The sequence below is a fragment of the Trachemys scripta genome, chromosome 6 (assembly GCF_013100865.1).
Source record: "Trachemys scripta elegans isolate TJP31775 chromosome 6, CAS_Tse_1.0, whole genome shotgun sequence".
NCBI lineage: Eukaryota > Metazoa > Chordata > Testudines > Emydidae > Trachemys > Trachemys scripta.
The window spans coordinates 18,872,034-18,898,154 of record NC_048303.1 but is presented as its reverse complement, the minus strand read 5'-3'; the positions used below and the strand labels follow the sequence as shown (position 1 = coordinate 18,898,154).

Genomic DNA, 26,121 nt, shown 5'->3' with positions numbered 1-26,121 from the left:
CAATTTAAACATTGTAAAATATTTTCTTGAACCATTCAGAGTCAAATATCCAGCACTGGGCTAGTTAATGACAACAGGAAAGTAAAACTTGGTAGTAAACAAAGACCATATACTAACTACATTGAGAATTACATGGGTAAACCCCTCTGCCTGCATAGTTCTCAAAGCAGGATCCAGGCCTATGAATAAAACTGAATTAGTCTAGTGTTAAGTCAGTGCAAATGGTAAGTGCCATATTTAAAGGGTCTGTTTGTATAATCTACATTGCAATTAGTATTGCATTTAAAAATGAAGTGCTACATCTTTCAATTTTTGAGCACTAGTCAATGATATTTACTGAGTGTCATTCTGTTTAAAAATCAATTGCATTATAACCATATCTTTACTGTATGCTAATATTACTGTGATATTATCGTATACTTGAAATAATTTTTTCAAGTGTAAAAGGTGAAAAACAAATGTTAAAATTTAGCTATGGTTTCTGAAAAGTTTGGACCAATACACTGCTGCTGTGTGAAAAAATGTCCAGTGTCATAAAAGATGCTAAACCCAACCCATATTTAATTTACAGAAAGTGTTTGATAAAGAGTATTATTACCGTTGGTTCTTCACCACCTGTGACAGTTGAAGAACGAGCTCTCCTAGATGGACCACTCTGCTGTTAAATGATAATTAATGTTACAGATAAGTATGTTTAGTGATGAAGGTAATAGATTATGCTCACATCTTCAGGAATAAGGAATCATAGCCATTCTCTCACACTTTGTAATGGAAAGCAATTAGACCGAAGTTACGTTAAATAAAAGACAGCAGCAAGGAAAATGAAGCCATCAATCATTGATAACCCAGATGAACATATCACTTATAAATTCAAAGACTGAGGCACTAGCCTAATAGCTGTGGTGCAGGGCTCTCTATATACACTAGTGCTATAATGTAAGGTGTTTAAATAATTACTTTTTCCAAACAAAAACAATTTTACATCTTCAGCTCTACAAGCATAAAGCGCAGACATTTAGAAATGAAGAGGCAATTTTCTGGCCAGCAGTGAGTGCACAGCCCTGTGAAAAGTCAGAATCATAATAATAATAAAAGAAATTGGTGTTCCAAGTTTTCTGTAAGGAGCAATATGTTCCGGGACAGACAGCTTAATTAGAAATAAAGTAAGGGTTTAGTTGCTAGAAGAAAAATGACTGTTAGTTCAGTAGAGATTGATGATTGGTTAGATCAAGTATGTCCCAGTTTTAAAGGAATGCTTTTTATACTGCTGTTTTGAGCACCTAATTTCATTTAGTAAACATTTTAAAACAATAAACTGAAGGAAGAGTCATAACAGAGCCTAACCTTATACACCAGTTAAAACAACCCACAAACCACAAACGACAGGAGTGAATCAAAAATATTGAAAAAGTAGACGCTCGCGGGTACAGATTCCAGCACAAGCCAATCACTTATAGTAGAGAGAAGAGACAGTTTAAGTATGCTTTTGCTGAGAGCCATAATATTTTTAATGCAGGAGGGAAAGTAAGTAGCTGGGTAGTACTTTACATACATTTCCATTGAACACTCACAGAAACATCTATTACTGCAAAGCCACCATTTCATCATGACATATATAGAATCATTAGATACTCTCCAGCTTTCTGGTGAATTAATAAAAATAGGAAAAAAATGTCAACTGTTTAACTACAAATTGATATAAAAATTAGCCAATTTAAAATTTAAAATGGCAGAATCACACCAATTTAACAATAAAAAAATGACAACGTAAGCCTTCAATTATTCATATTTTGTTATTTACTGAAGAAGCAAGTTCTAATGATCCATTTCATTCGTATGTCCATATTTACAGTTCCGGTTAAAAAAAATGGGGAAAAGATTTCTGCAGAAAGTTCTACAGGAAATATTGTTATTTTTTCGTTGCAATGTCATCCGTTATGAAATATTCTGGCCAGCCATAGTCAAATGCTGATCTACTTCAATTTTATTATAGGTCATTTTATCCGTGTCACCACCACTTTGCCCAATTCTATGGAAAAAAATGTAGAGCTTGGAGGACATCCGCAGTAAAGTGCTACATAAATATAGAGTAAAAGAGAACCCAAAGCTACCTTTCCTGTTTAAGAACCATCTTGGGATGTGGATCCTTTTCCTGTTTAAAGGGATTCAGTTAATTTCTTAGCTACTATATTAGGAAAACCTGACTTGTTAACTTATATCATATTGGCCAGAAAATTATTGTGACTGTTAGATTTTGGTTTTACATGGCCCTTCATAAAGGGGATTGTTAAAGCTGGGTGAAATACTAGTCAATTTCTTTTTATTTAAATTGGCAACTGACTTGCAACATGCTGCAAATTTTTTCGTATTTGCAAAAAGTGTTGATTTCCTCACGCTCCCACCACCTCTATGGGTGTGCGCCTATTTCTTTTTTGTGTTACGTTTCTTCACAGGCCAGAAAAGGTTATGGTAACACTTCTGTGCAAATTTTGAATGGCTTTAAATAATACTGACACACAAAAACAAAAACCCATGCACAAAACAGTCCATGAATTTTCAAGTATAACAACCGCTATTCTCCCCCTCCAAAAAAAACAAAAAACAAAAAAGCAACCCTCCGCCCACCTCTCAAATTTAATAAAAAATGTCACCAATTTTGCCCAGTTCTAATGATATAGCTACCTGTAAGCCCAGGCATAAGTCTATTTCAAAATGTGTGCATTTGTTTTTCAAAAAAAATAGCACTGGGCCAAATTCCCTCTGCGACACGCAACTCCAGATTTCAGAGACATAAACGAGGACAGAACTAGATGCATGGGCTCAAATCCTGGCCCCAATAAAGTCAATGGTAAAACTTTGATCGACTTCAGTGAGGCCATGATTTCGTCCACTGTCTTCAACCATCTTGAGTTAATCTTTTGTAAAACAAGTATAACCGTATTACTTTGTTGACCTATGCAACATGATCTTAATTTGGAATCAGTTACCGATTGGTACAGTCATATTCCTACCACCTATGTATAAATATTCTGAAGCCATTGCAACAGGAAAAGGTTCCACTCAGAACCAAAGAATATTTAAAACAAAGCACAGAAGAAATAAAAATGAGCTTTGGTTTACCAGTGATAAGTGAGACTGTTCAGCAACTGCATCTGTTACACTGCAAGATCTCAATCTTGAAGAAGGATCTCTCTGCTGAAAGAAAGGAGAAACTTCTAAATTGTAATGCATTAAACACATGTGGAAATTCATTTCTATTTTTCAATATTGCTCTCAGAGTTCAAAATAAACCAGGCTTGCCCTGCAATCTCCATCTCCTTTATATTTCTACATAATCTTGTGTCACAATCAAAAACCATTCTCTTAAATTCTCAGCATTTCACCATTGGCTTGTTTTGGACTAACCGGGAACAGGAAGAAGTGGGCCACACATCTCATCCTGTTATTTAACAATCAAGACATGGGTGTCTTACGGACAGACTTCAAGGGAGGAGGGCTGGCTAGCTGGCAACTTCTCCGGGAAAATACACAGCAGATTAAACAGTCCTGTAACCGGCAGCAAGTTGGGAAGGCTGACCCCAAATGAAATGCTGAGTGAAAGTCCCATGGTGCTTCTGACAGTCTGTTTCTATGCAGCTTCAGAGGAGAGACCTCAGGGAATATAGGATGGAACTGGGCAGTACAAAGAAAAATACAAACCTTTGCTTGACTCTCTGGGGCTCCAATGCAGCCCCTCACTAACCTATAGGATGGAATTCACTCCACGTGAATTGTCTACACAAGATTCCCTGCGCCAAATAAACGCTGCGTTTGTCACCCACATAAGGGCAGGGAAGGGTGCTGCTCCCACACAGGAGTGTGTAAGTGGATCCAATGCCCCCATTACCCTGTGCATTGAGGGCGGAAAGCTCTATTCCAGAACATATGCTGGAATAGCGGCTATGGTGGGTCTTTGCTGGAACCCAATGCCCTGGTCATGGATTGGTAGGATGAATGCATTATCAAACATACTCCCAAGAATCAATTCCTACCTTAAAATAGTAAGAACAACTGCAGGTGTAAAATGTGAATTCATTGTATACCGACTGCGACTGTGTCCACACTGCAATGGAAGTGATCATTTGCCACCTGAATAGACATACCTGGGCTAGCTTTAATCCAGCTAGCATGCTAGAAATAGCAGAGTATGTACTGGGTCCTGGGTGAGCTTGTTCAGCCTATATTGAAGCCTGTGCCAATGCCTTTTTACTGCTATTTTTAGCATAGTAGCTAGATAAAAGCAAACGTAGGCATGTCTACCCGGGCTGCAAGTCACATCTTCCACTGCTGTGCAGACACTAGTCCATGATGAAAGTGCAGTTAATAGTAATACGTAATTGATATCAACTCAGAAATTTAACACAGAAGTTGACCAATTCATTAGGAGGATTAGAATAGATATTACTCTTAGCCTTCTGTCATTCTGTATAGGTATTTATATTGTATCCATCACAACAGTATCGGTAGTCATAATAAACATTACAGGTGGTATAATAAAGAGACATTTAATAACTATTAAGCATGTGCTCTGGTTATCTGTGTGTGCTGCTCTCCCTCTTTTTTAAAAATCAGGTTTTCCTATGTTTTTTATCAGCTGCTACTGGATTTGGTGGAAACAGAGACACTCTTATCTGCAGACAGGTACCTACCACTTGAGCTTTGCATGGCAGTGCAAGCTTCTTCCTGCCTTAAAGAATTGGTTCCTTTATTAAGACATGTGTATTCCCTATCAAAGAAACAGCCTAGCAGCACATGGCATTATCATAGTGGGTAAAAGACTGACGGGGAACAGAGTCTGAACTCACTGAAGACCAAGATCACCACCACATGGTCAAAGGGTAAGAGCATCTGTGATCTTAGAAGTCCTCCCCCCACAGGATTTCTGAACCACAAATGAAAGGAAGCCTCAAGAATGCAATACGTAGCATGCCCAGCTCTTATGCTGGGGGAAATCTCTGTCTGTCTCTTACCTATATTTTTTGAAGATAAAAATCTGAGTTTACTAGACTGAGAGTCAGATGGATTATCATGATATAACTGCGAGAATTGTCAACACTAAGTGTGACACAAAGTAATACTAGTAAATGACTGAATTGTATTTCCTGGCTCCAGTCACGTGACATAGGTCAGGATTACAAAAAACTGCACCATATGGAGATCTAACAGTTCTAGACACTTAGAGAATTACCCTTTGCATGCATGGACCTCAACGCAAGTATTTAGGCTACAGTGCAGCAGTGAGAGTGAGGGTCCAAAGGTTGCACATTCCCATCCCCTTTTTATTTAAAATGGGTCTCATTTTAGAGCTATTGTGAGGGGGGAAGGGACTAGTTTATTGATGACCCCCAAAGAATCACCCTGCTTGATCTTTAAAAATACTAATGCTGGTCCCAGTCAACTTTTTACACTGACACGTAAGCCTGAACAGGTGGCTTTCCCTTTCTACTTCAAAACACAGGCTACTTCCATGGAAATTGGCTTTATAAACAAACTGACTCAAAATGAAACACAAATTACGGCCCTAAGCCTTCTCAGATTTGGCAGCAACTAGGGTTCCTTCTCAAAGGCTGTTCTTCCCAGATCCCCTCTCTCTGTTCAGACAGCCACTCCAATCTCCCTTATACCTAGAGTAGGGTTAAAGGTTCACCTGCAACAACGAACCAGGGCTCAGCAACACCTGGCAGGCTCAACACCTGCTAACAAGGTAGGTTCTTAGGATAAAACTGCCTCCCTGTTAAAAAACACATTCACTTTATAATATCCCCATATAGCATACTAGCGTCACACACTAGCATCTGGACTTTAGATTCAAGGCATTAGGCCTAGTGTCAATGATTTTTCTATTACTCATGAGAATTCCATAAGATGGAAAGAAAATCAATCAGCTTCAAAACAACCTCTTACTTGGAACCCTATTCTCTCTTTCTAGCATCAGCAATGCTCCCCCTTAACTGAATTAGTGCAAATAAGAAGCCTATTAATTTAGCTGACAAACACTGTTTGTGTGTCAGCTGCTTTCTGGATACCTTATTGCATTGCTTTTCAATATCGTCTGAATGAGATTGCAGGTTCCATGCATAGAAATAGATCTTGGGTATTTTTAGACTGTTTATTTGCACAATTCATATCTCAGACATTTTATGCAGAGGACAACTGGCAAACAATATATGAATAATGGAATAACTGAACTACAGCTATACAAACTATCTGGCCTGTTTAAAGAATGATTCAGACTGACACTCCCAGGTGCTATGGGAATACAAATAAATAACAACATAAAGTAAGTTAATAAGGTGCATCTCAGAACCTCCAGTCTTTCCCCAAAAGATACAATTTTTGATCTAACAAGTTTGAATTAAGAGTACACACAAAGTGAAAATCAGTTTTTAAAAAAGAAAATCTCATTTTGCTGCCACATAATTCTTGTTCCACACAGAGTGTATTATTGATGTACCTTAATTTAGACAATTTTTTCAGTCAAAGCTATTGGTTCCATGTGGCTAGTCTCCTGTCCCCAGCATGGAGTCCCAATGAAATCAGTGGGTATCCACAAAGGTACCAGGCCCTACCATGTGGTTCTGACTGCAGGATTGGGGTTACAGAGTCTGCTAAACTAGCCCGCAGCTGACATTCAAATCATCATAAGACATCTATTCAAATGGACTCTGAGTAGAATTTACATCTACTTAATTTTGTAAAGTAACACTTAATCAAAACGTATCTCAATTTAGGTTTCTTATCTCCTGAATGACAATAAGATGTCCTAGGAGACGACAATATATTCAGTTTCCTATGTTCGATTCAATATTTACCATTGTTTATTTTATCAGAGAGACAAGAAACATTCCCACACTTGCAATTATATTACTCGTCCGCCATGATATGATCATGATCATCAATTTGCCTTGATTATAAGATACTACAAATACAAATTATAACTTTTCATCTTACTAAGGAGGGCGAACATATACAAATCTTACAAAACCCTGAAATTTCATATTTTACCACAACTAAACAGCTCCAATTATATCTTATTTAAGCCTTTTAATATTTGATCCAGTTCAAATTGTGAGGTCTTTTCCAAGTTCCAATTTAAGAGAATAGCACTTGTTTTAAAATATATTACAAACATACACTGAAGCAATATCTTTTATTTGTAAGATGACCATTACTATAACAGTGCTCTAAAGCTAAGATAATTTCCACTAGTAGGATTTAAAAAAAAAAATTCAGTGAAACAAATTACAAAATCCATAATAAGTGTAATATTTTAATAAAAAATTACTTAAAATTTAACCAAAATAGATGAAGCTTTCCTTCATATGAGTGAAACTTGGTAAGTCTGTTTAAGTAACATTAGTATTGTTTGTTATTTTTAGTACTATGTTGAATGGTGACATTCTGACCATATCAAGCTGTACAATCAAATTCAAAGGGACACTTTCAGTTGAAATTTTGCATCTGCTAAAACCGAAGATCAAGAGATGTGTTTCCACATTTGTTTTTAAAATTCTAATACACACACCCACACAAAACCACCACACACTGACATCCAAATAAACATTCCACAGTGATGTGCAATTCATCTCAACGTTGCAATATTTTGCCAATACTTGACAACCAGACATCAAAACTGACAAGTCTATTTCTAACTGAACTGCAAAAAGCGAACAGTAAAAAGTAAATAGGATTTTAAAATATTCTGTTTTAATAATCAAAAGGTGATATTTAAAAAAAAAACCATACTATAAGCCAGATTTGTTTTTAAAGACACTAGATAAAATTCTGGCTCCAATGACGTCAATGGCAAAACTTCCATTCACTTCAGTGGAAACAGGATTTTATCCACTGTCTACAACTGTTTAGAAGATACATGCATATTTAATAATAATTCTTGCTCTTGTTCAGCCTCAAATATCAAATTATGGGACAAGATTGAGGTTATTAAAACGAGAATCCCAGCCTCAAGTGTAAAATAATGCTTGATTCAGAATACCTTCCAACTACTACCTACACAGCTGGATGATTCAGACCATATCAGACTTAAAGTAACCAAGGTTAGTTCTGTAATATATATGGTGAGCGCACTGCTTACAATCAAAGAACCAAATTGTTCCCCATTGGAATCAGGAGTGACCTGAAGTCTTCTGTTCAATTCATCAGACAGCTCCTGAGGACTGGTCCGAGAGACTGGAGAAGCCGGGGGTGGTGGCAGTGACAGGCTTAAGGAATCTCCACTTAGACTCGCTTCCTCTGAAATGGTTTCCCAGGGCTGACAAAAGGAAAAAGATTATGGCAAGTTAGACACGTGAATTTGCCCAGCTTTGGAAAAAGCACCTCATTCACTTTCATTCCACCTAATTATCACCAGAATTTGGCTCAGGCAGCTACCTCAAAAATTGTGTGAAAACATTGCTGTACTAACTAACTTACAATTAAAAGGAATCTGTTTGGAGGAATTTAACTTAGTTATAGGGACTCTTGTAACACCATATAATAGTTTCTTATTGCTGAGGAAATGATTTCAAGACCAGTACGTACTTCAGATGCATCTCCACTCTCCGAAGGCTCAGGCTCCAAATCCTCACTAATGTGTCTCCGAGAACGAAACCGTCTATGGGCTGCCTCTTGGTTTATCTGTCTGATGTTGTTGTCAGAATCAGATGCAACGTCACTGGACATTGTGGAAACGAGCAAGGATAGAGGGGAGAACAGCAAAACTATTAATCCTAAATTAACACATTGTAATTCAAGATGTTTTGTCCATCTACAAGTAATTAAAAAGGCACAATAAGATTAATTCTTATATCATAACTCTGTCAAAATATATTCAAACAGATCAACCCATAGTCCAAAGCAAATAAAACCTGAAGTCAATCACAAAACTTCTGTTTAAATTAAAAAAGAGAACAACAGATTTTAGTACTCGTTGCAGCTATTCTGACAACATTTGATACTGAGATCCTTTATATATAAAACCGGTAGAGCAGCTCACACTTCCATACACTACCCAACCATTGTGGGTGCTCGTGATCAACCAACTAGTCCTGCCCATGCTCTGGCACCAGTTCAACACCAAGCACCCACCCCCTAGGAACTCTGGCCAGCCTCCAAAAGACAATCCTAGAGTTCTTCTGGCTGGCACTGTACTGGCTCCCTGCAGGTGTCCTGAGCCTCCTCCTGGAGGGGTGGACAGGTACATGCCATCCGCCTTCAGCCCTGCAGAGATTCTTTTATGGTGCAGGTAGTCTGGTATAGAACATGCTAGTGCACACCTTTCTCCACCACCTCTCAGGGCTCCAATACCACGACCTCCCCAAACCTGGAAGCTGGTTTCAGCAACCAGATCTATAGGGCCACCAGAATTGGAGTCCTTCTGGACTATGATTGGAGGGACTGGGTGGACCCTGTGGCGCTCGGCTAGCACATGGGGCTACTCACCCTGCATATCACCCATCAGGTGCTGCAGGAGACAATGGCAGCCTTGACCACCCACTTCTGTGGCTTATAACAAGCGAGTCCTGCAGGTCAGTGTTCCCTGCTCACCCCTCACTCCTGGCCTTCTGGAGTTTTTCATCACCCGCTGCCCCAGGCATCCCCAGCATACAACTTGAGCAAGCTCAATGCCATCTATCCAATCCGTCTCCGAACTGTGTGCCAAAAACATTCACTTCCTTGCCTTTGTGTCCTGCCCCAACACGAAGTGGTGGGACCTGCTACCACTTACTGTGGGCTAGTCTGAACTCCACTCTGGTTCCATGGCCTGCTGGGAATATTAGCAGGCAGCTCCTCTATGGAGCCATGAGTGTGCATCTAGTACAGTTCAGAGAATCCTGACACCTGTTCTTTTTGCAACAAAAGGGAGACCCTGCTGCACATCTACATGCCAGGCTGCAGCCCCTCTTCTGGGTCCTCCAGAACCTCTTATAGTGGTTCTGGATGCACTTTCCCCCACACTTCCTCATTCAGGGACACCCCATTGGTGGCCCCACAAAGTCATAAAACCTTCTGGTGTGCTCTGCAACTGCAGGACCTATTTCCAGTCCCTTGTCTGGTCATGTCTCTGGGAAGAATTCCCTGGGTGGTGAACACTGACTCCTTAGAGGATCAGAGGTGCTGCCTGGGGTTCTCTGCTCAGCATCCCCTTCTGGTTCCTTCATTTTTAACTTTGGACCTCACTCCCATTCCTGTTTTTTTCATTTGTAGCTCCAAGAATTCTTTTGTGGCCTGGATTCAATGGTTCTGCCCCACTGGTTGAGGGAATGGGCCTTTAGCTCTGCCTGTCCCATTAACTGCAATAGGTTCCCCACCACTGCACATCATTTCCTGAGCTAGGAGGAACCATCACAAGAGCTAAGATGCTACTTCCATCTCTGTGCTTAAGTCAATCCTGGTTCTCTCTGATGAGGCTGCCAACAAAGGATGGTAGTTGTTATTGAGAGATTTTGTGAGATGGAAGCCTCTTCAGAAAGAACTGGCCTCAGACCACCAACTCATTTCACATAGATAAAGGACTGAATGTGTTATTTCAGGAAGTTCAAGGAGCCACAATCAATACTTTGGGGTAGATTTCCTGCTTTGCTGTGCCCCCTTTGCACAAAGTAAAAATTAAGTAATTTAATCACATTGTGCTCCAGCAATTTCTCCCCACCCCCAACATGCTCCCTGCACCAGGGACTGTGGAGAGGGGGACAAAGGAAACATATTTTGGCTCTGTGCCTGCTAGAGATTCCCTCCTGGGGAATCACCAACGAGAAATGCAAGTGGATGGGAGTGAAAGCCACCTATAATTCCCCTTTTGGGGATCCCCAAGCAGGCACAGGCTCACAACAGCCAGTTCCTACACCTCTCTCCCCTTCAGGCCTGATGCATGGAGCATGTTGGGAATAATGTAGGGTTACCATATTTCAGCAAGCAAAAAAGAGGACGGGAGGAGCCCCGCCCTAGCCCCGCCCCTGCCCCTCCCACTTCCCGCCCCCCCAGAACCCCCAACCCTCCCCCCGTTCCTTGTCCCCTGACTGCCCCCTCCTGGGACCTCTGCCCCTAACTGCCCCCCAGGACTCCACCCCCTATCTAAGCCTCCCTGCCTCTTGTCCCCTGACTGCCCCAACCCTTATCCACACCCCCACCCCCAGACAGACCCCTGGGACTCCCACGCCCCATCCAACCACTCCCCACCCCCTGACAGCCTCCCCCCCCCAGAACTCCCAACCCATCTAAACCCCTCTGCTCCCTGTCCCCTGACTGCTCCGATCCCTCTCCCCACTCCTGCCCCCTGACAGCTCCCCCCCAGAACTCCCAATCCCCCACCCCCCGCTCCTTGTCCCCTGACTGCCCCCTCCTGGGACCCCTGCTCCTAACTGCCCTCCAGAACCCCACCCCCTACCTAAGACTCCCTGTTCCTTGTCCCCTAACTGCCCCCTCCTAAGACCCTCCCCAACTGCCCCCCAGGACCCTACCCCCTACCTGTACCCTGACTGCCCAAAACTTTCTCCACTCCCCTCCAAAAGCCCCCCCCGAACTCCCGACCTCCCCCCCCCGTTTCTTGACTGTCCCCTCCAGAACCTCCCTGCCCCTTCTCCTGCCCCCGGCCCCCTTACCCTGCTGCTCAGAACATGGTGTTGGGCTTTGTGCGAGCCGGACACGTGGCTGCGCTCCCCAGCGCAACACACAACCCAGTCCCTGGCCCTGCACAGTGCTGCCGGAGCGGGGCGCGGGGCTGGAGGGGAGGAGGAGCTGCCTGCTCAGAATGCAGGGAGGGAGGGAGGGGGGGAGGAGGAGCTCCTCTACAGCTGCTCCGGAGTCCAGCCCGTGACTTTCCTGCAGCCCTCCCAGCCGCTCGCTCTGCTCTGCCGGGGGGGGGGGGGGGGAAATCCTGGACATTTTGAGTGATTTACAAATTCCCCCCGGACGCTATTTTTAGCACAAAAAGGAGGACATGTCCGGGTAAATCCGGACGAATGGTAACCCTAGAGTAATGGCGAGTTGCACTTATGACCTGAGGCTTGAAACTGTAGCCTTCCAAGGCGATTGTGTTAAGAAAAGAAGTTTCTTCATAACCATCACTTTCAACAGCTACAATTTACAGCCTCAAGGGGCACAAGTGATTCATGGGCCACACACCACAAATCCAGACCCTAGAACATTCATCACTACATTTCCTCATTACCTGAGTAGGCTATATTTGGAACACTGACCTGTGAGTGAGATGATACACAGCCTACTAGCAATCACATGAGCCACTAGGTTTCCTACTTCTGTTTCATAAATTCAAGAGCTTAAGGTCAGAAGGGACTGTTATAAAGCACAGCTTCCAGAAAGGCTTCCAGTCTTGATGTGAAGCTATCAAAAGATGAAGAATCTACCACTTCCCGTGGTAGTTTGTTGCACTGATTAACCACCCATTATAAAAATTTGTGCCTAAATTTCTAATTTAAATTTGTCTTCCTTCCTTCTGCTACTAGCCCTTCATTCTTATTATTTGCCTTTCTCCGCTAGATTAAAGAGCATTGTAGGACCCAGTATTTTCTCCCCAGGAAGGCCCTTATATGCTGCAATCAGTCAATCAATCAATCTTTTTGATAAGCTAAACAAATTGGGCTCTTTAAGTCTCTCACTCTCAGGCATTTTCTCCAGCCCTCCAATCCTTTTTATGGCTCTTTTCTGTATTCTCTCCATTTTTCAATGCCCTTTTTAAAACATGCACACCAGAACTGGCATCAGCACTGGTCTCATCAATGAAGCATACAAAGGTAAAATCACCTCCCTACTTCTAATTCCCCTACTTGTACATCCCAGGATCACATTAGCCCTTTTTGCCATAGCATCACACGGGGAGCTTCTGATCAGTTGTTTGTCCACTATGACCACTAAATCCTTTTCAGAGTCACTGCTTTCCAGGATACAGCTCCCCCGCCCCCTCACCATTCTGTAGGAATGGTCTGCATTCCTTGCTTCTACATGTATGACTTTGCATCTGGCTGTATTAAAACTCATTTTGTTTGAACAGGCTCAACTTACCCCAAATGATTCAAATTGCTCTGTATGACTGCCCTGCTCTTGTCATTATTTACTACTCTGCCAACCTGTGTGACATGCGCAAATTTTATTAGCAGTGATTTTACATTTACTTCCAGATCATTTATGAAAATGTTAGATAGCATTAGGCCTAGTACTGAGCCCTACAGAACCCCACTAGAAACATCCGCATTTGATGAGGATGATTCCCCATTGACAACTATTTTTTGAGATCTGTCAGTTAGCCAGTTCTTAATCCATTTAACGTGTTCTTTACTGATATTGTATTGTGCTATTTTTTTTTTCAGGTTTTTGTGCAGTACTAAGTCAAATGCCTTACAAAGTTTCAATATACACCTTTACCCCGATAGAACGCTGTCCTCGGGAGCCAAAAAATCTTACTGAATTATAGGTGAAACCGCGTTATATTGAACTTGCTTTGATCTGCCAGAGTGCGCAGCCCTGCCCCCCCGGAGCGCTGCTTTACTGCATTATATCCGAATTCGTGTTATATCGGGTCGCGTTATATCGGGGTAGAGGTGTATTACATCTACCCAGTTATCTTTATCAACCGAACTTGTACTCAAAAAATGAAATCATGTTTGTTTGACAAGTCCACAGCGATAAGACAACTGAGGACAGCCCTATCATTCAATTCAGTATATAACATCCCAAATTCCATTATATCAGTTGGTTTTAAAAGTGATGCAAAACGTACAGAATAAAAAGGCACAATATCATGTTAATTATTACAACTGTTATTGTTAATAAATATATAATCTAATTAGAAATCACTGTCTGCATAAAAATATTAGTATCCAAATCTCTAACTAAGAGGAAACCTAGAAATAAACAGTAGGGTTTTAAGAAATGTAGACAACACAGATTTACATAATTATGATAATAAATATAAATTAATATTCAAAAGATGTTACTGTAATAATTATCCCATCGTGGAAGAAGAGTAATTACATGTCAAACAGCAAAATAAATGTAGGTGTTTGACTAATGTTTGATTTCAGTACAGATCTTACCTACTCAATTATGCATGGCCTACCGTATTTTGTAACAATAAGAAATGTAGAATTAAGAACATGAAAGGATCTCTGCCATCAGTAGAAGATTACATAAATTACACATTTTGGTGTATATTAAAATCTCTTAGCAAAGTGAAATATTTTTAGCTGTATTTAAACTCAAAAGGTACGCTGCAGATTTCTCTTTCCTCTTTTACAGTTCCTCTTGTAAGCACACTCTTATCAAATAAATAATCTATCTAGTCAGCAGAGACCTCCCAATAACCTGCAATATGCCCCTAATAGCCTTGTTGGTACGAATTTGCGTTAAGTATTATATGGGTATGATGGAGTTAGAATAATACTGTACTGCTGTTCACACTTTATCCACAATACATATATGTACATAATATGCAAGCTTTTTATATACACACATGGAAGCACAAATAACTTATCTATGTTGGCACAAAGCTAATATGGGTATCTTGACACCTAGACCACACATGAATAAAACTGGAGAGTTCTTGAACCCTCGTAAGGAGATACGGCTCTTTGTATAGGGGCATTTTCCAATAACCATACAGTTCCTAATACCTTTTGTGACCCCTCTATTCCCCCAATATTTAATGCAACTACCAAATCATTTACAGATATTCATATGTGAGGTTCAAGAAAAGCTGACAGAACATTAAAAACACTGAGAGCTTCTTACCATAAGTCCCCCTGCCTTCAAATATTGTAACACCATTAAGAAAAATCTATAATTTACTATCAGAATTAATCAACAGCTATTAATAAATGCACCACCACTGAAGCCAGTGTCTCTAAGCTTCAATTGACATCTATAAAGAAGGGGAAAACTGAACATTACAGAAATAAGATGACAGTTTGAAAATTCCTACTGATTGGTGACCTACAAGGACTCTTCCGTACTTCAGGATCTCTACAAATGTGTGTCAGGCGAGATGTCATCGTACTGAGTAAGCTGGGCTTTTGAGGTGACTGCCTGAACTTCAATTTCAGCACAGCCACTGTAAATTATCTAACCTGGCAGGCCAGAGAACACCCCTAAGGCAGGCTGCATTGTTTCCTTCTGTAAATTTCCCCAAGGCTCTTCCAACTCTAGTACGTGTCAGATTTTGCCCTTCAATGTGAGCATACCTCACACTTGCGAATGGGAATTGCATGAGAAATGTCATATGCATACAAATCATAAAGAGGAATGGTAAGCAGAGATCTAGGTTGTATGGTTACTATGTAAATATATGTTAACAAATTAGTCAGTAACAAATTACAGTCCGTCAGTGAGGCTCAATGAAAGTGGAAGTCAGTCTGCCTTTATAAAAACTGAATTGTGAGAGAAAGTCTAGGTTAAAACAAAAACAAAAAACAAAACAAAAATCCCTCTTTTTGACCAGATGGGAAATGTAAACCCAACACCCTGAAGCAGCAAAACTAATTACAACCAATTCTGTTCAGTTAAACTTGTTCATTAAGTCTATTTTACAGAGATAACATGTATATGGAGGGCTCAACTAGATTACCCTCTAGTTTGTTAACATAGGTTTTCTAATTTCTACAATTTGCAGTCAGTGGTACAAGGGCCTAATTTAGGTGATCCCAAGGCAGGATAGGGTATTTCACTATGTGCCCAATCCTGCTGAACATCCTTACCATCTGCTAAAGCCAATAAAGAGTTGAGAGCATTCAGCAACATAAAGAAAACACTTAACACGTTGTAGAACCTGTCTCTATGGGTCTGATCCAGCATCCACTGCAGTCACTGGAAAGACATCCATTGACTTCAGAGGATTCTGGATCAGGCCCTATGTGTTTAAGGAATCACCTGGTTTCAAACTGGGACTATTATATACAGAAAACACTCCTTTTTTCCTGAGCCCATGTCCCTGTGGTAATGAATACCTATTGAAGTGTTTAAGATTTTGTATGTGCTTGGAGATTGTCTCATATAAAAAATTTGATTAACTCCAGATGTGTCTAAAATAGTAAAATGGTCTAGATGTTTGTTTCATTAGCTCCCACACAGTTTTTTAGAAAAGAGAATATCACTTTTTAAAGGAGTACAATTTCATCTCCAAGTGAAGTACCTTAGCCTTTAATTCTCAACTAACTAGAGTGGTTTATGAAAAAACAAACAACCCACACACTCAGGCCAAATTATATTCCCCGATATTTATCTCAGTTAACATCAAATTTACAACTAATCTGTTATTGTAAAGAACAACGTATGAACATACCTCATAAAAGTCTTTAGGTCTTTTGTTTTAAGATTTGTTCTGCCTACTGCCTGGGATATCTATTGTGAATTCATAATAATAATACTTGTTTGAAAGATTAACCATCCTTACTCATAATCTTGCATGTTCCATCAATTTATTGAACTGCTCGGATACTTACATTAAACTTGGTCGGTGCCACTGAGTTGTCCTGTTGTTATGGTTGACATAGTAAGTACGTCCCAAATTGTCCACTTTTTCTTCCCATCCAGGAGGCAGTGGAGGAGGTGGTAACTCCTCTTGATGATGAGATACAGAGTCATTGGAGTCAACCACCTCCCATGCACGCTTAGGAATAAAAAAGAATTATAAAATTTAAGTTAAACAAAAGTTAAATTCCTGTGGATTTGGGGTATAATGTTTTCTTATATTTAAAAGTTTCTGAAGTGATGGATTAAGAATTAAAATTAAGAATAAAATTCAAATGGAATGACACAGAACCTGTCCCACTGATATACAACATACCTCATATCTTGGCAAACAAAAGAAAGTCAGTATAAGCTTTTCAGATCGTAGAATGTATTTAAACTCTCTCAATAACACCTCAATGTTAGCAAGTACTTTGTATAATGCTAACAGACACTGTGTTATAGTAAGCTCACTTCTCAACAGAAATTAGCCCCGTGAATTGTCCAAGTAGAGGAGAAGATGGGAAGTTAAAATTTATTTTAAAAAAATTTAAAAAGTATGCTTTGTCCTTTTCCCAACCCCCTAGTAAATTACTTTTCTTAGAACTAGCAAAGAGCCCTGTACTTGTGTCACTAGCTGTCAATATGGGTTCTTTCTAGATTATGCTTCATCCTCAGTACAAGATTCTGTACACCAAATTCTACCCCCATTTGAATCTAAAAACCTCCTCTTACTCCTAGTCTGCAACTTTCCCCCCCAGTTGCACATGTGCAAAGTTATGCTTGCGCTTAAGCCCTTTGCTTAAGTGAGGCGTAAGAGCATTCCACTCCCATTGACTTCCACTGGAGTTGATGATGCTCACCTTCTCAGGGTTCACGTTCAGAGTCCTGTAATATCAGGACCTTGCGTGAGCCAGAAGGAGATCCAGCTCACAAAGTAAAGAGATATAAAAGCATATTTTAACTAGGCAGATGGGGCTAGATCCACAAAAGGACTCAGGTACCTAACTGCCACTTCAGACATCTAAGTCCAACTTTTCACAATCACAGAGATCCTCAAAGCCTGCACTCAGCTGCCCCTGCTCTGTAGGTGCCTAAAATCCTCAGGTGTCTGAGTTTCCAGCATTAAAGTCTCCCAGGTGCCTAAGTTTCTGCCAATGAAGATCCATGCAGCTGCCTCTGTCTAGGCGCCCAAGTGCCCATCTCATGTATAAGCCATAGCAGGATCCTCAAACTAGGCATTCCTTGACTTATCTTGCCTGCAAGGTCTGATCTGGTAGGCACGCTCTGAGCATGCCTAAACTCACACAAAATGGCCTGAGGAGTGGGAGTGGGAAATGGCCTGAGAGGGACAAGGGATTTGAACTTGGATTTCCCACTTCCTCCCTTAAGCATTGAATGATGGGATATTCTGATGTGGAGCTCTCTCAGTCTCTCTTGTTGAAGCTGTCCCACTGTGTATAAATAATTAAATGTGAATTGGGCCAGAAAGAGTGAGAATGATTCTGAAGTCCAGTGGTTAGGGCACCCACCTGAGAGAAGAGAGACCCAATTTTAAATCTCTTCTCCTCACCATGCAGAGGGGGGAATTTAAGCAGAGATAAGCCCCTTTAAAGGACTGAGGACATACCCTCTCCTTGGAATTTTCAACTGGCCAGCTAAGATGGCTCCCTGCTCAGCATGTTGGCTTGTGTGAATCCCAAACGCTTCACATGCATTGTTTAGAGCGCCTATGTGCTTAACTCAGGGCTGTGAATTCCACTGGATGGCAAGGCACCTAAAAGTTAGATGTTGCAATACTGAGCATTGCAACGTGTAAGTCCCTTTGTAGATCTAGCCTAGAATGACTCTGAATACAAAACAGGGACAGGGAGCAGAGACGTTGAGTAAAATAGTGCAGTTTTTTATACATTGAAAAGTGACTGAGGGATCCATCTATCAAACTTGTTTTATAAATAAAATGTACTTAACGTTGTAAATAATTCATTAACCACACAGTTACCACTGCTATTAGGAACATATTATTTGAGGTGTCTCTTCAAATTCCTGTTTAGGTGAATAATTACTCTATTTAATCATTTTGCCTTATGTAATATTTTGAGACATATTTTAGATTTTATAGTGACAGCTTCAATACACTAATTGTAAATTCATCAATAAATATTTCACTCCTACAATTTTTTTTGAAAAAAAGTTATTTTTTTAAAAACAGGTGTTATGTTAATTTCCAGAAAATGCAGATATGCTTTAGAGGTCTTCCCCCTAACCCCCACCCTTAGAGAGAGAGACACACACAGACAGACAAATATTTTAGGATGAGATACCGCCAAAAATTTTACTTTTTAGTAAAACAGAGATTATTGTCACAATATGGATATATGACAACTGCAGACTCATGGTAAAGCAAAACAACAGTTGGGCTTTAATTAACATCCACTGTGAGATCTAATTGAAATTAAGCCTAACAAGACAAGAGTTGAGAATGTTAGAAAGTTATATAAATTTACTGCAAGGCAATTGCTGTGACTGAATGAGTTTTTACACTCTGCACAGTCAGTCCTGCCAAGAAAGTAACAATGAAAAATGCATGAAGACAGTTGATTCAAAGTAATCCTTCTAAAGAGAGACTTATCTAATGCATTCTATCGTGTTTATGCCAAATATAAAATACTTGGATAGATTTTTCTGAAGGTTTTTAACTACTGAGTAATCTGCAGAAGAGGGAAAGTATTCAAGAGGGGATAAAAGAAAAATCATAATAGAACTACTGTAATTGAATAAGGTAGAATTTCAGAAACACTTGCAAGAGCTGGTGTGTTTGCAAAGGTATAGAGCAGGGGTCGGCAACCTTTCAGAAGTGGTGTGCCAAGTCTTCATTTATTCACTCTGATTTAAGGTTTCGCGTGCCAGTAATACATTTTAATGTTTTTAGAAGGTCTCTTTGTCTAAGTATATAATGTATAACTAAATTATTGTTGTATGTAAAGTAAATAAGGTTTTTAAAATGTTGAAGAAGCTTCATTTAAAATTAAATTAAAATGCAGACCTCCCCCCCCAGACCGGTGACCAGGACCCAGGCAGTGTGAGTGCCACTGAAAATCAGCTCGCGTGCCACCTTCGGTTGCCATAGGTTGCCTGGTATAGAGCATCAGTACCTACATCAGTAGTAAGAGGGAGATTAACTTATTACCAAAACAAACATTATGATAATCATAACTACATGTCCCTCTTGCTAGGCTGGGCAGATGCTTAGGAGGGTGGAGATCTGACTGGACACCACAAAGCAGATGAAACCACACTCTTGATCATAACCCTGATAGCTTCATGAAAAAAACTGACTTTGAAATTCTTAAACATCACATCCAACATAATCTCTCCACTGCTGAGGACAGCCATACAGGCCCTGAAATCTAGCCACGAGATAGTGAACAAACCAGCAAACAAACCATCCTCAACCCTGATGACTACATTAACAAGGCCAACCGATTACTTTCCAACACTATTTACTATAAAGAACTCAAAGAAGACCCCACACCACAATTTACCCTGGAATTTAAGGATATCATCAAATCTTGCCCCAAACAACTCAAAGAGAAACTCTGCAAACTCATCCCCCAGGAACCTTCTACGTGCTTCCCAAGATACACAAACAAGGGAACCAGGCAAACCCATCATATCTGGCCACAGCATCCCCACCAAAGAAATATCGGGATTCACAGAAACCATCCTCAAACCACCCGCCACACAGAGAGTCAGCTTCTTCCAGGACACAAATGACTTCCTCCACAAACTCCACGACATTAACAACCTGCCTCAGAACATCACCCTTACCATCACAGATGTCACTTCCCTATACACCAACATCCCCTCACAATGATGGCATAGCTGCCTGCCTCAAATATTTACTAGACAATGGACAACCCTCAGATATCCATCCCAAACACATCACCAAACTCATCCATTGCATCCTCACCCATAATTTTAAATTCAACAACAAATACTTTATTCAAACCATGGGAACAGCCATGGGCACTAGGATGGCTCACCAATATGTCAAACTCTTCATGGGCTGCCTTGAAGAATTTCTGGAGAAGTGCACCACAAAACCATGATATACCTGAGACACATAGATCATATTTCCATCCTCTGGACAGACGGCTTAAACTCCCTCATGGATTTTCCACAACAACTACAACAACCACTGCCCATCCATTCAACTTTCTCTGGTACATCCCCACACTAGCATCAACTTCCTGGACACCACAACCAGCTTCAACAATGGAACCCTACAAACAACTATATACAAGAAACCCATGGATCACCACATCTATCTTCATAGATACAGTAGCCACACCAAACACATCAAGAAATCTGTTATCTACAGCCAGGCACTCAGATACCACAGATTATGCTGAGGAGAAAGTCCGGGATATATATACCTGAACACACTTAAAACCGCCTTCACCAAACAAGGACACTCCACCAGAGAAGCAGAACCCATCATGAAATGGGCCACCCAAACACCTCAAGAGAACCTGCTTCAATACAGAAATAAAACCCCCTCTGATTGCGCACCCCTAGATGTCACCCTGCCCCCCGCCCCCGCCACTGGAACCCATACAAGGTATCACCAAACAACTACAACCAATACTCGATGGGGAACCCATCTGAAAGAAATCTTCCCTTAACTCCCACTTCTGGCCTTCAAACCACTTCCAAATCTCTCCAAGATCATCATCAGAAGCAAGCTCCCTACAGATCAGGACAAACCAATTCAAAGCGGCACCAGACCCTTCCAGAACAACACATGCAAAATCTGCAGACAAATCTCCAGTGCTACAATGATCAACACATCCCACAACACACCTTTCAAGATCCAAGGATCCTACGCATGCCTACACATGCCTCATCCAGTGCACTAAATACCCCAATAACAACTATATGGATGAAACCAGACAATCACTATGCTCTTGAACGAACTCACACAGGAAAATGATAAAAGACAAAAACACCCCATCATGTGTGGGTGAACACTTTTCAGAGAGCGATCACTCTATATCGGACCTCTCACTCTTCATCCTCAAAGGAAATCTGCACCACACTTTCAAAAGACGAGCCTGGGAGCATAATTCATTACTCTGCTAGACACTAAAAATCATGGACTCAACAGAAACACTGGATTTATGATTATTCCAACAATCTGCAACCCTCTAACCCCCTCTTTTTGTCCTATGACTGCAGAGGTGTTAATGGGCCACTCTACCTTGAATGGTCCCTTACAATATGGGCTAACTACTAATGTATTAAACAGTCTGTTCCACCTTGCATTTAGCTGTGATGCTGGGAGTACCTCTTCCAGACCGGAAGAACAACTTTGTGTGGCTCGATAGCTTGTCTCTCTCACCTAGGCCATGTTTATACGTACAGCGCTGCAGATGTGGTGAAGACACTCTATGCCAATGGGTGAGAGCTCTCCCATCGGCATAAAAAAAAAAAACCATCTCCGCAAGTGGCAGAAGCTTATGCCAGCATTAATTTATGTCACGAAGGTTGTTTATTATTACTGTCTCACTACGGGATGGAGGGACAGATGACACTAAGGTTGGATCTACACTACAAACTTACATCAGTAGAACTATGTTGCTCAAAAATCTACACCTCTGAGCGATGCAGTTATACCGACCTAACCCCCCTGTGTAGACAGTGCTATGTCAATGGGAGAGCTTCTCTTGTCGACATAGCTACTGCCTCTTGTGGAGGTGGATTAACTAAGCCCATGGAAGAAGCTCTCCCAGAAGCTCTCCCTCTTCACGGAAGCGCTCCAGTGCAGCTGTGCTACTGCCGCTTTTTAAGTGTAGACCTGCCCTGAGGGTATGTTTGAGCTAGCATGCTAAAAATAGCAGTGTAACTGGGGGGTAGGGCAGGTAGCTGCTCGGGCTAGCCACGTGAGTACACACCTGCCCAGACCACCTGGGTACAAACTTGTGCAGCATGGCCCAAGCCATCACCCGCGCTACCCCCAGCTATAATGCTACACTGTACACAGGGAGTCAGAACTTTCCCTGAAGCGGAGACAGAACACATATATGTAAGAGGGGAAGAGAGAGAGCACGTATGCAGGAAGAGTGTAAAACTGTCAGATAAAGAGGAACATAGGAATCACCATATTGGATCAAACCCATAGTCCATTCAGTTCAGTGTCCTGTCCCCAACAATGGCCAGAACCAGATGCTTCAGAGGAAGAACCCTGCAGTAATCAAATGAGGAATAATCTATCCTGCAGCATAGGTCTCATCCTGAAGCACAAGGTCTAATATTCCGTCCAAAATATTTGTTGTCATTGATTATAATGCTGGATATTCTTGATAGTCATATAATGTCCAGTCCCTTTTTGAATCTTGTTAAATTCTTAGCCTCAATGAGTTCCTGTGGCAATGAGTTCCACTGATTAGTCACATGTTGTGTGAAAAAGTATTTTCTTTTACCCATTTTTAATTTTCCACCTTTTAACTCAATTTAATGCCCATTGTTCCTGTATTATGAGATAGGGAAGAGAGGGAGAACAGAAGTTCCTAATCTATCCTTTCTAGATTACTCATTATTTTATATACTTTTATCGTGTCCACTCTTTTTCATCTCCTTTCTAAGGTTAACATTCCCAATCCTTTTTCACTCTTTTCATATGGGAGTTTTTCCAGCCTTTTGATCATTTTTGTTGCTCTTCTCTGAACCCTCTCCAGTTCTGCATTATCCTTTTGAGACTGAGTAACTAGTTCTGAACACAGTATTCTAGGTAAGGCCATACCATTGATTTAATATAAAGGTATAAAGACATTCTAATGTTTGAAGTGTTATTCCCCATCCCGTTTCTTATGCATCCTAACATATAGTTAGCTTTTTTGAATGCAGCTTCATATTGGGCAGAGATGTTCACTGAGACAATACAATGATGCCCAGACTCCAGAAAAGGAAGACAAGTGCAATGGGGAAAGGGGTAAAGGGATACAATAGAAGAAAAGAGTGGAAAAGTGAGAGAGAATGAGAATGGTGGATAGATAACACAGTGACGGAGTAAGATGGAATGAGTGTGTGGAAGTAAAGAGGAAATGAGAGCAAAGAGGAAGTAATGGGAAGGAGAGTGAGAACATATTGCACCAGGAAAAATGAGAGGAACAAGGAAGTAGAAAGATGAAGAGAAGTAGTGGTACTTAAAGTTGGCCACACTTTATATTAGAGTTCCTTGAAGAAATAGTTTATAAAGGGATAATAAATTAGTAAATGTTTTAATCAATTGTTATTGAGTCCACTGGTCAATAGGTAGCTTATGGATGACTTTTATAACACCTTCTACTGATATCCTTTAACCATGCATGAGATGTAGGACTTATGTCTGTACATACGCATATGGCATCTATTAATCATTTATTAATCCTTTTTAAATTATTTATGAAGGTAACTAATATTAAAAAAAAGAAAAAAGAAGACGACTTCAAAATTAGACCAAGGAAACAAACAGTCTAGCAAAGAGAGGTAAAGATACACACTCTTAAAAAGGAAAGGCAAGAGGAGTGAAGGAAAGAATGAAAAAGAATAAAAATCAAAGAGAACATAGTAAGTTCATTTAAAAATTATTTGTAATAAAGAGGTTAACACTAAAATGATACAAGAAACAAAAACCCATGCTTGCTTTCATCATGAAAATATCGCTGTGGAAAAAAGTTCCTTTTTGGTGGAAAATAAAGCAAAAACTTAATTAAATGGGTTAGCATAAAAACAGACCTGGCAAAAATAAACAAACATAGCACTTAACAAAAATCCAGTGCAGGAAGGTTTTTTTGGAGGTGTAGGTGAGGGGGAATAGGAGGGTAGGGTAGAGGGAGCCAGCTAGTGCATCTTGCTGGGCACTAAAGGAAGAAAACCTGCCAGGTTCAAAAAGACACAAATATAATAAGCTGAGACAAACTTCATTTGTCTAATCAAGATAAAATCTTATAATTAAGTAAGTTCTTTGGAAGAAGGAGTCTTAAATACATTATTTTTCTGATGACAGCAAAATGTACAATAATGGCCTTGACTTGAAATGACTCATGACAAAGGCAGATGAGGCTAAATAACCCAGTACACAACAGTAATTTCCTCTAGTCCATTTCTTCGAAAATCATCATTTACTCTTCCTCCATGTACTACAGGAAGGCACTGTGTTGAGTTTATACTTGATCTTTAATGAGCCCCAAAACTTCAACATGGTTATAATATGGGACTGGGGGGAAATAGTAAGGGAAATAAGTGAAATTTCTTACCTCAGATTCCTCCCTTTGTTCAGTAGTTTCTTCCTCTTGTCCTCCATTTTTTGGCATATAGGCCATTTTCAGTCTTAAGAAACCCTTTACCCGAGATTTGTGGCTAAAGAACAAGACAATATTAACAAAGGAGATTAATTAGGCAGTATTCTTTTAAAAATAAAGTATCATTTCTTTATTAAGTTAAACAGAATTTTCATTGGATACAAAACCCCTCACCTTCTTGGTCTGAGAAGGAAATCCTTAAATGTGTATGGCCGTTCCATGGTTGGGTCTTCTGTCTAAAGTCACAGAAAAAATAAAATTGAAGTGCTGACTCTCAAGAATACACAAATACACCCTACATTTGTTATAAGGGTTTACTAAAAACACTTGAAAAACATGTTTGAATAAATTAAAGTCAAAGGAAGCGCTTGTCTAGCAGTAAGAGGTGATATTTATAGGTGTTGCATATTATTGAATAATAGGTCCACTAGATGTCGCTATAAACACCAACAGTAAGTTGGACCAGCAATTGTTTATGTACAGTAACTTAACTTTACGTTGCAGTTATGTTCCTGAAAAATGAGACTTTAAGCGAAACGATGTTAAGCAAATCCAATTTCCCCATAAGAATGAATGTAAATGAGGGGGTTAGGTTACACACACACACACACACACACACACAATACGTTTTAAACAAAAATTTAATACTGGCACACGGTGATGATGATTGTGAAGCTTGGTTGAGGTGGAGGAGTCAGAGGGTGGGATATTTCCCAGGGAATGCCTTACTGCTAAATGAAGAACTAGCAATTGGCTGAGCCCTCAAGGGTTAACTTTTACACTCTACAAGGCAGCAACAATGGAGGGAGGGGAGACAGCATTACAGAGATGCAGAGACACACACCATGAGAGACAGAGAGAGAGAGGCGCATTTCCCCTTTAGGTACGCTGACCCTACTATTAAGTACACTGCCTTGTTAATTAGATCAGCTTGCTGAGACCACAGCTGCTGCCAGCAAGCTCCCTCTGTCCTGAGCCCTGTCGTGTGTCCCCCCTGCTCTATGGAAGATGGGGTAAGCGGGGTGCAGGGGGAAAGGGGACACCCTGACATTAGCCCCCCTCCCGCACAGCAAACAGGAGTCTTGGGGAGCAGCTCCAAGGCAGAGGGCAGGAGCAGCACATGGCAGTGTGGGGAGGGACAGCTGAACTGCGGGCAATTAATAGCCTGCTGGGCAGCTGCTGCACAGGGAACTTATGGGAGCGGGGAGCTGATAGGGGGGCTGCCGGTCCACCCTGGTTCCAAGCCCCCACCAGCTCGTTCCAACGGGCTGCTCTTCCT

General features: G+C 40.7%; 1 protein-coding gene across 11 annotated transcripts in view; it reads right to left on the bottom strand.

Annotated features, from left to right (window-relative positions):
• Nucleotides 1-26,121, bottom strand: part of NEDD4L (NEDD4 like E3 ubiquitin protein ligase) — a 337,595-nt gene that overhangs the window by 58,494 nt on the left and 252,980 nt on the right. For 6 of the 11 annotated variants that reach the window (XM_034774262.1, XM_034774264.1, XM_034774266.1 and 3 more), the window contains 7 exons: nt 25,017-25,078; nt 24,798-24,900; nt 16,491-16,657; nt 8,581-8,713; nt 8,135-8,311; nt 3,121-3,195; nt 599-658 (listed from right to left, as the gene is read on the bottom strand). In XM_034774262.1, the coding sequence (XP_034630153.1) occupies nt 599-658; nt 3,121-3,195; nt 8,135-8,311; nt 8,581-8,713; nt 16,491-16,657; nt 24,798-24,900; nt 25,017-25,078 (777 nt within the window). The remainder of the gene's footprint in view (nt 1-598; nt 659-3,120; nt 3,196-8,134; nt 8,312-8,580; nt 8,714-16,490; nt 16,658-24,797; nt 24,901-25,016; nt 25,079-26,121) is intronic. The other 5 variants (XM_034774265.1, XM_034774259.1, XM_034774261.1 and 2 more) reach the window with 3 other exon arrangements.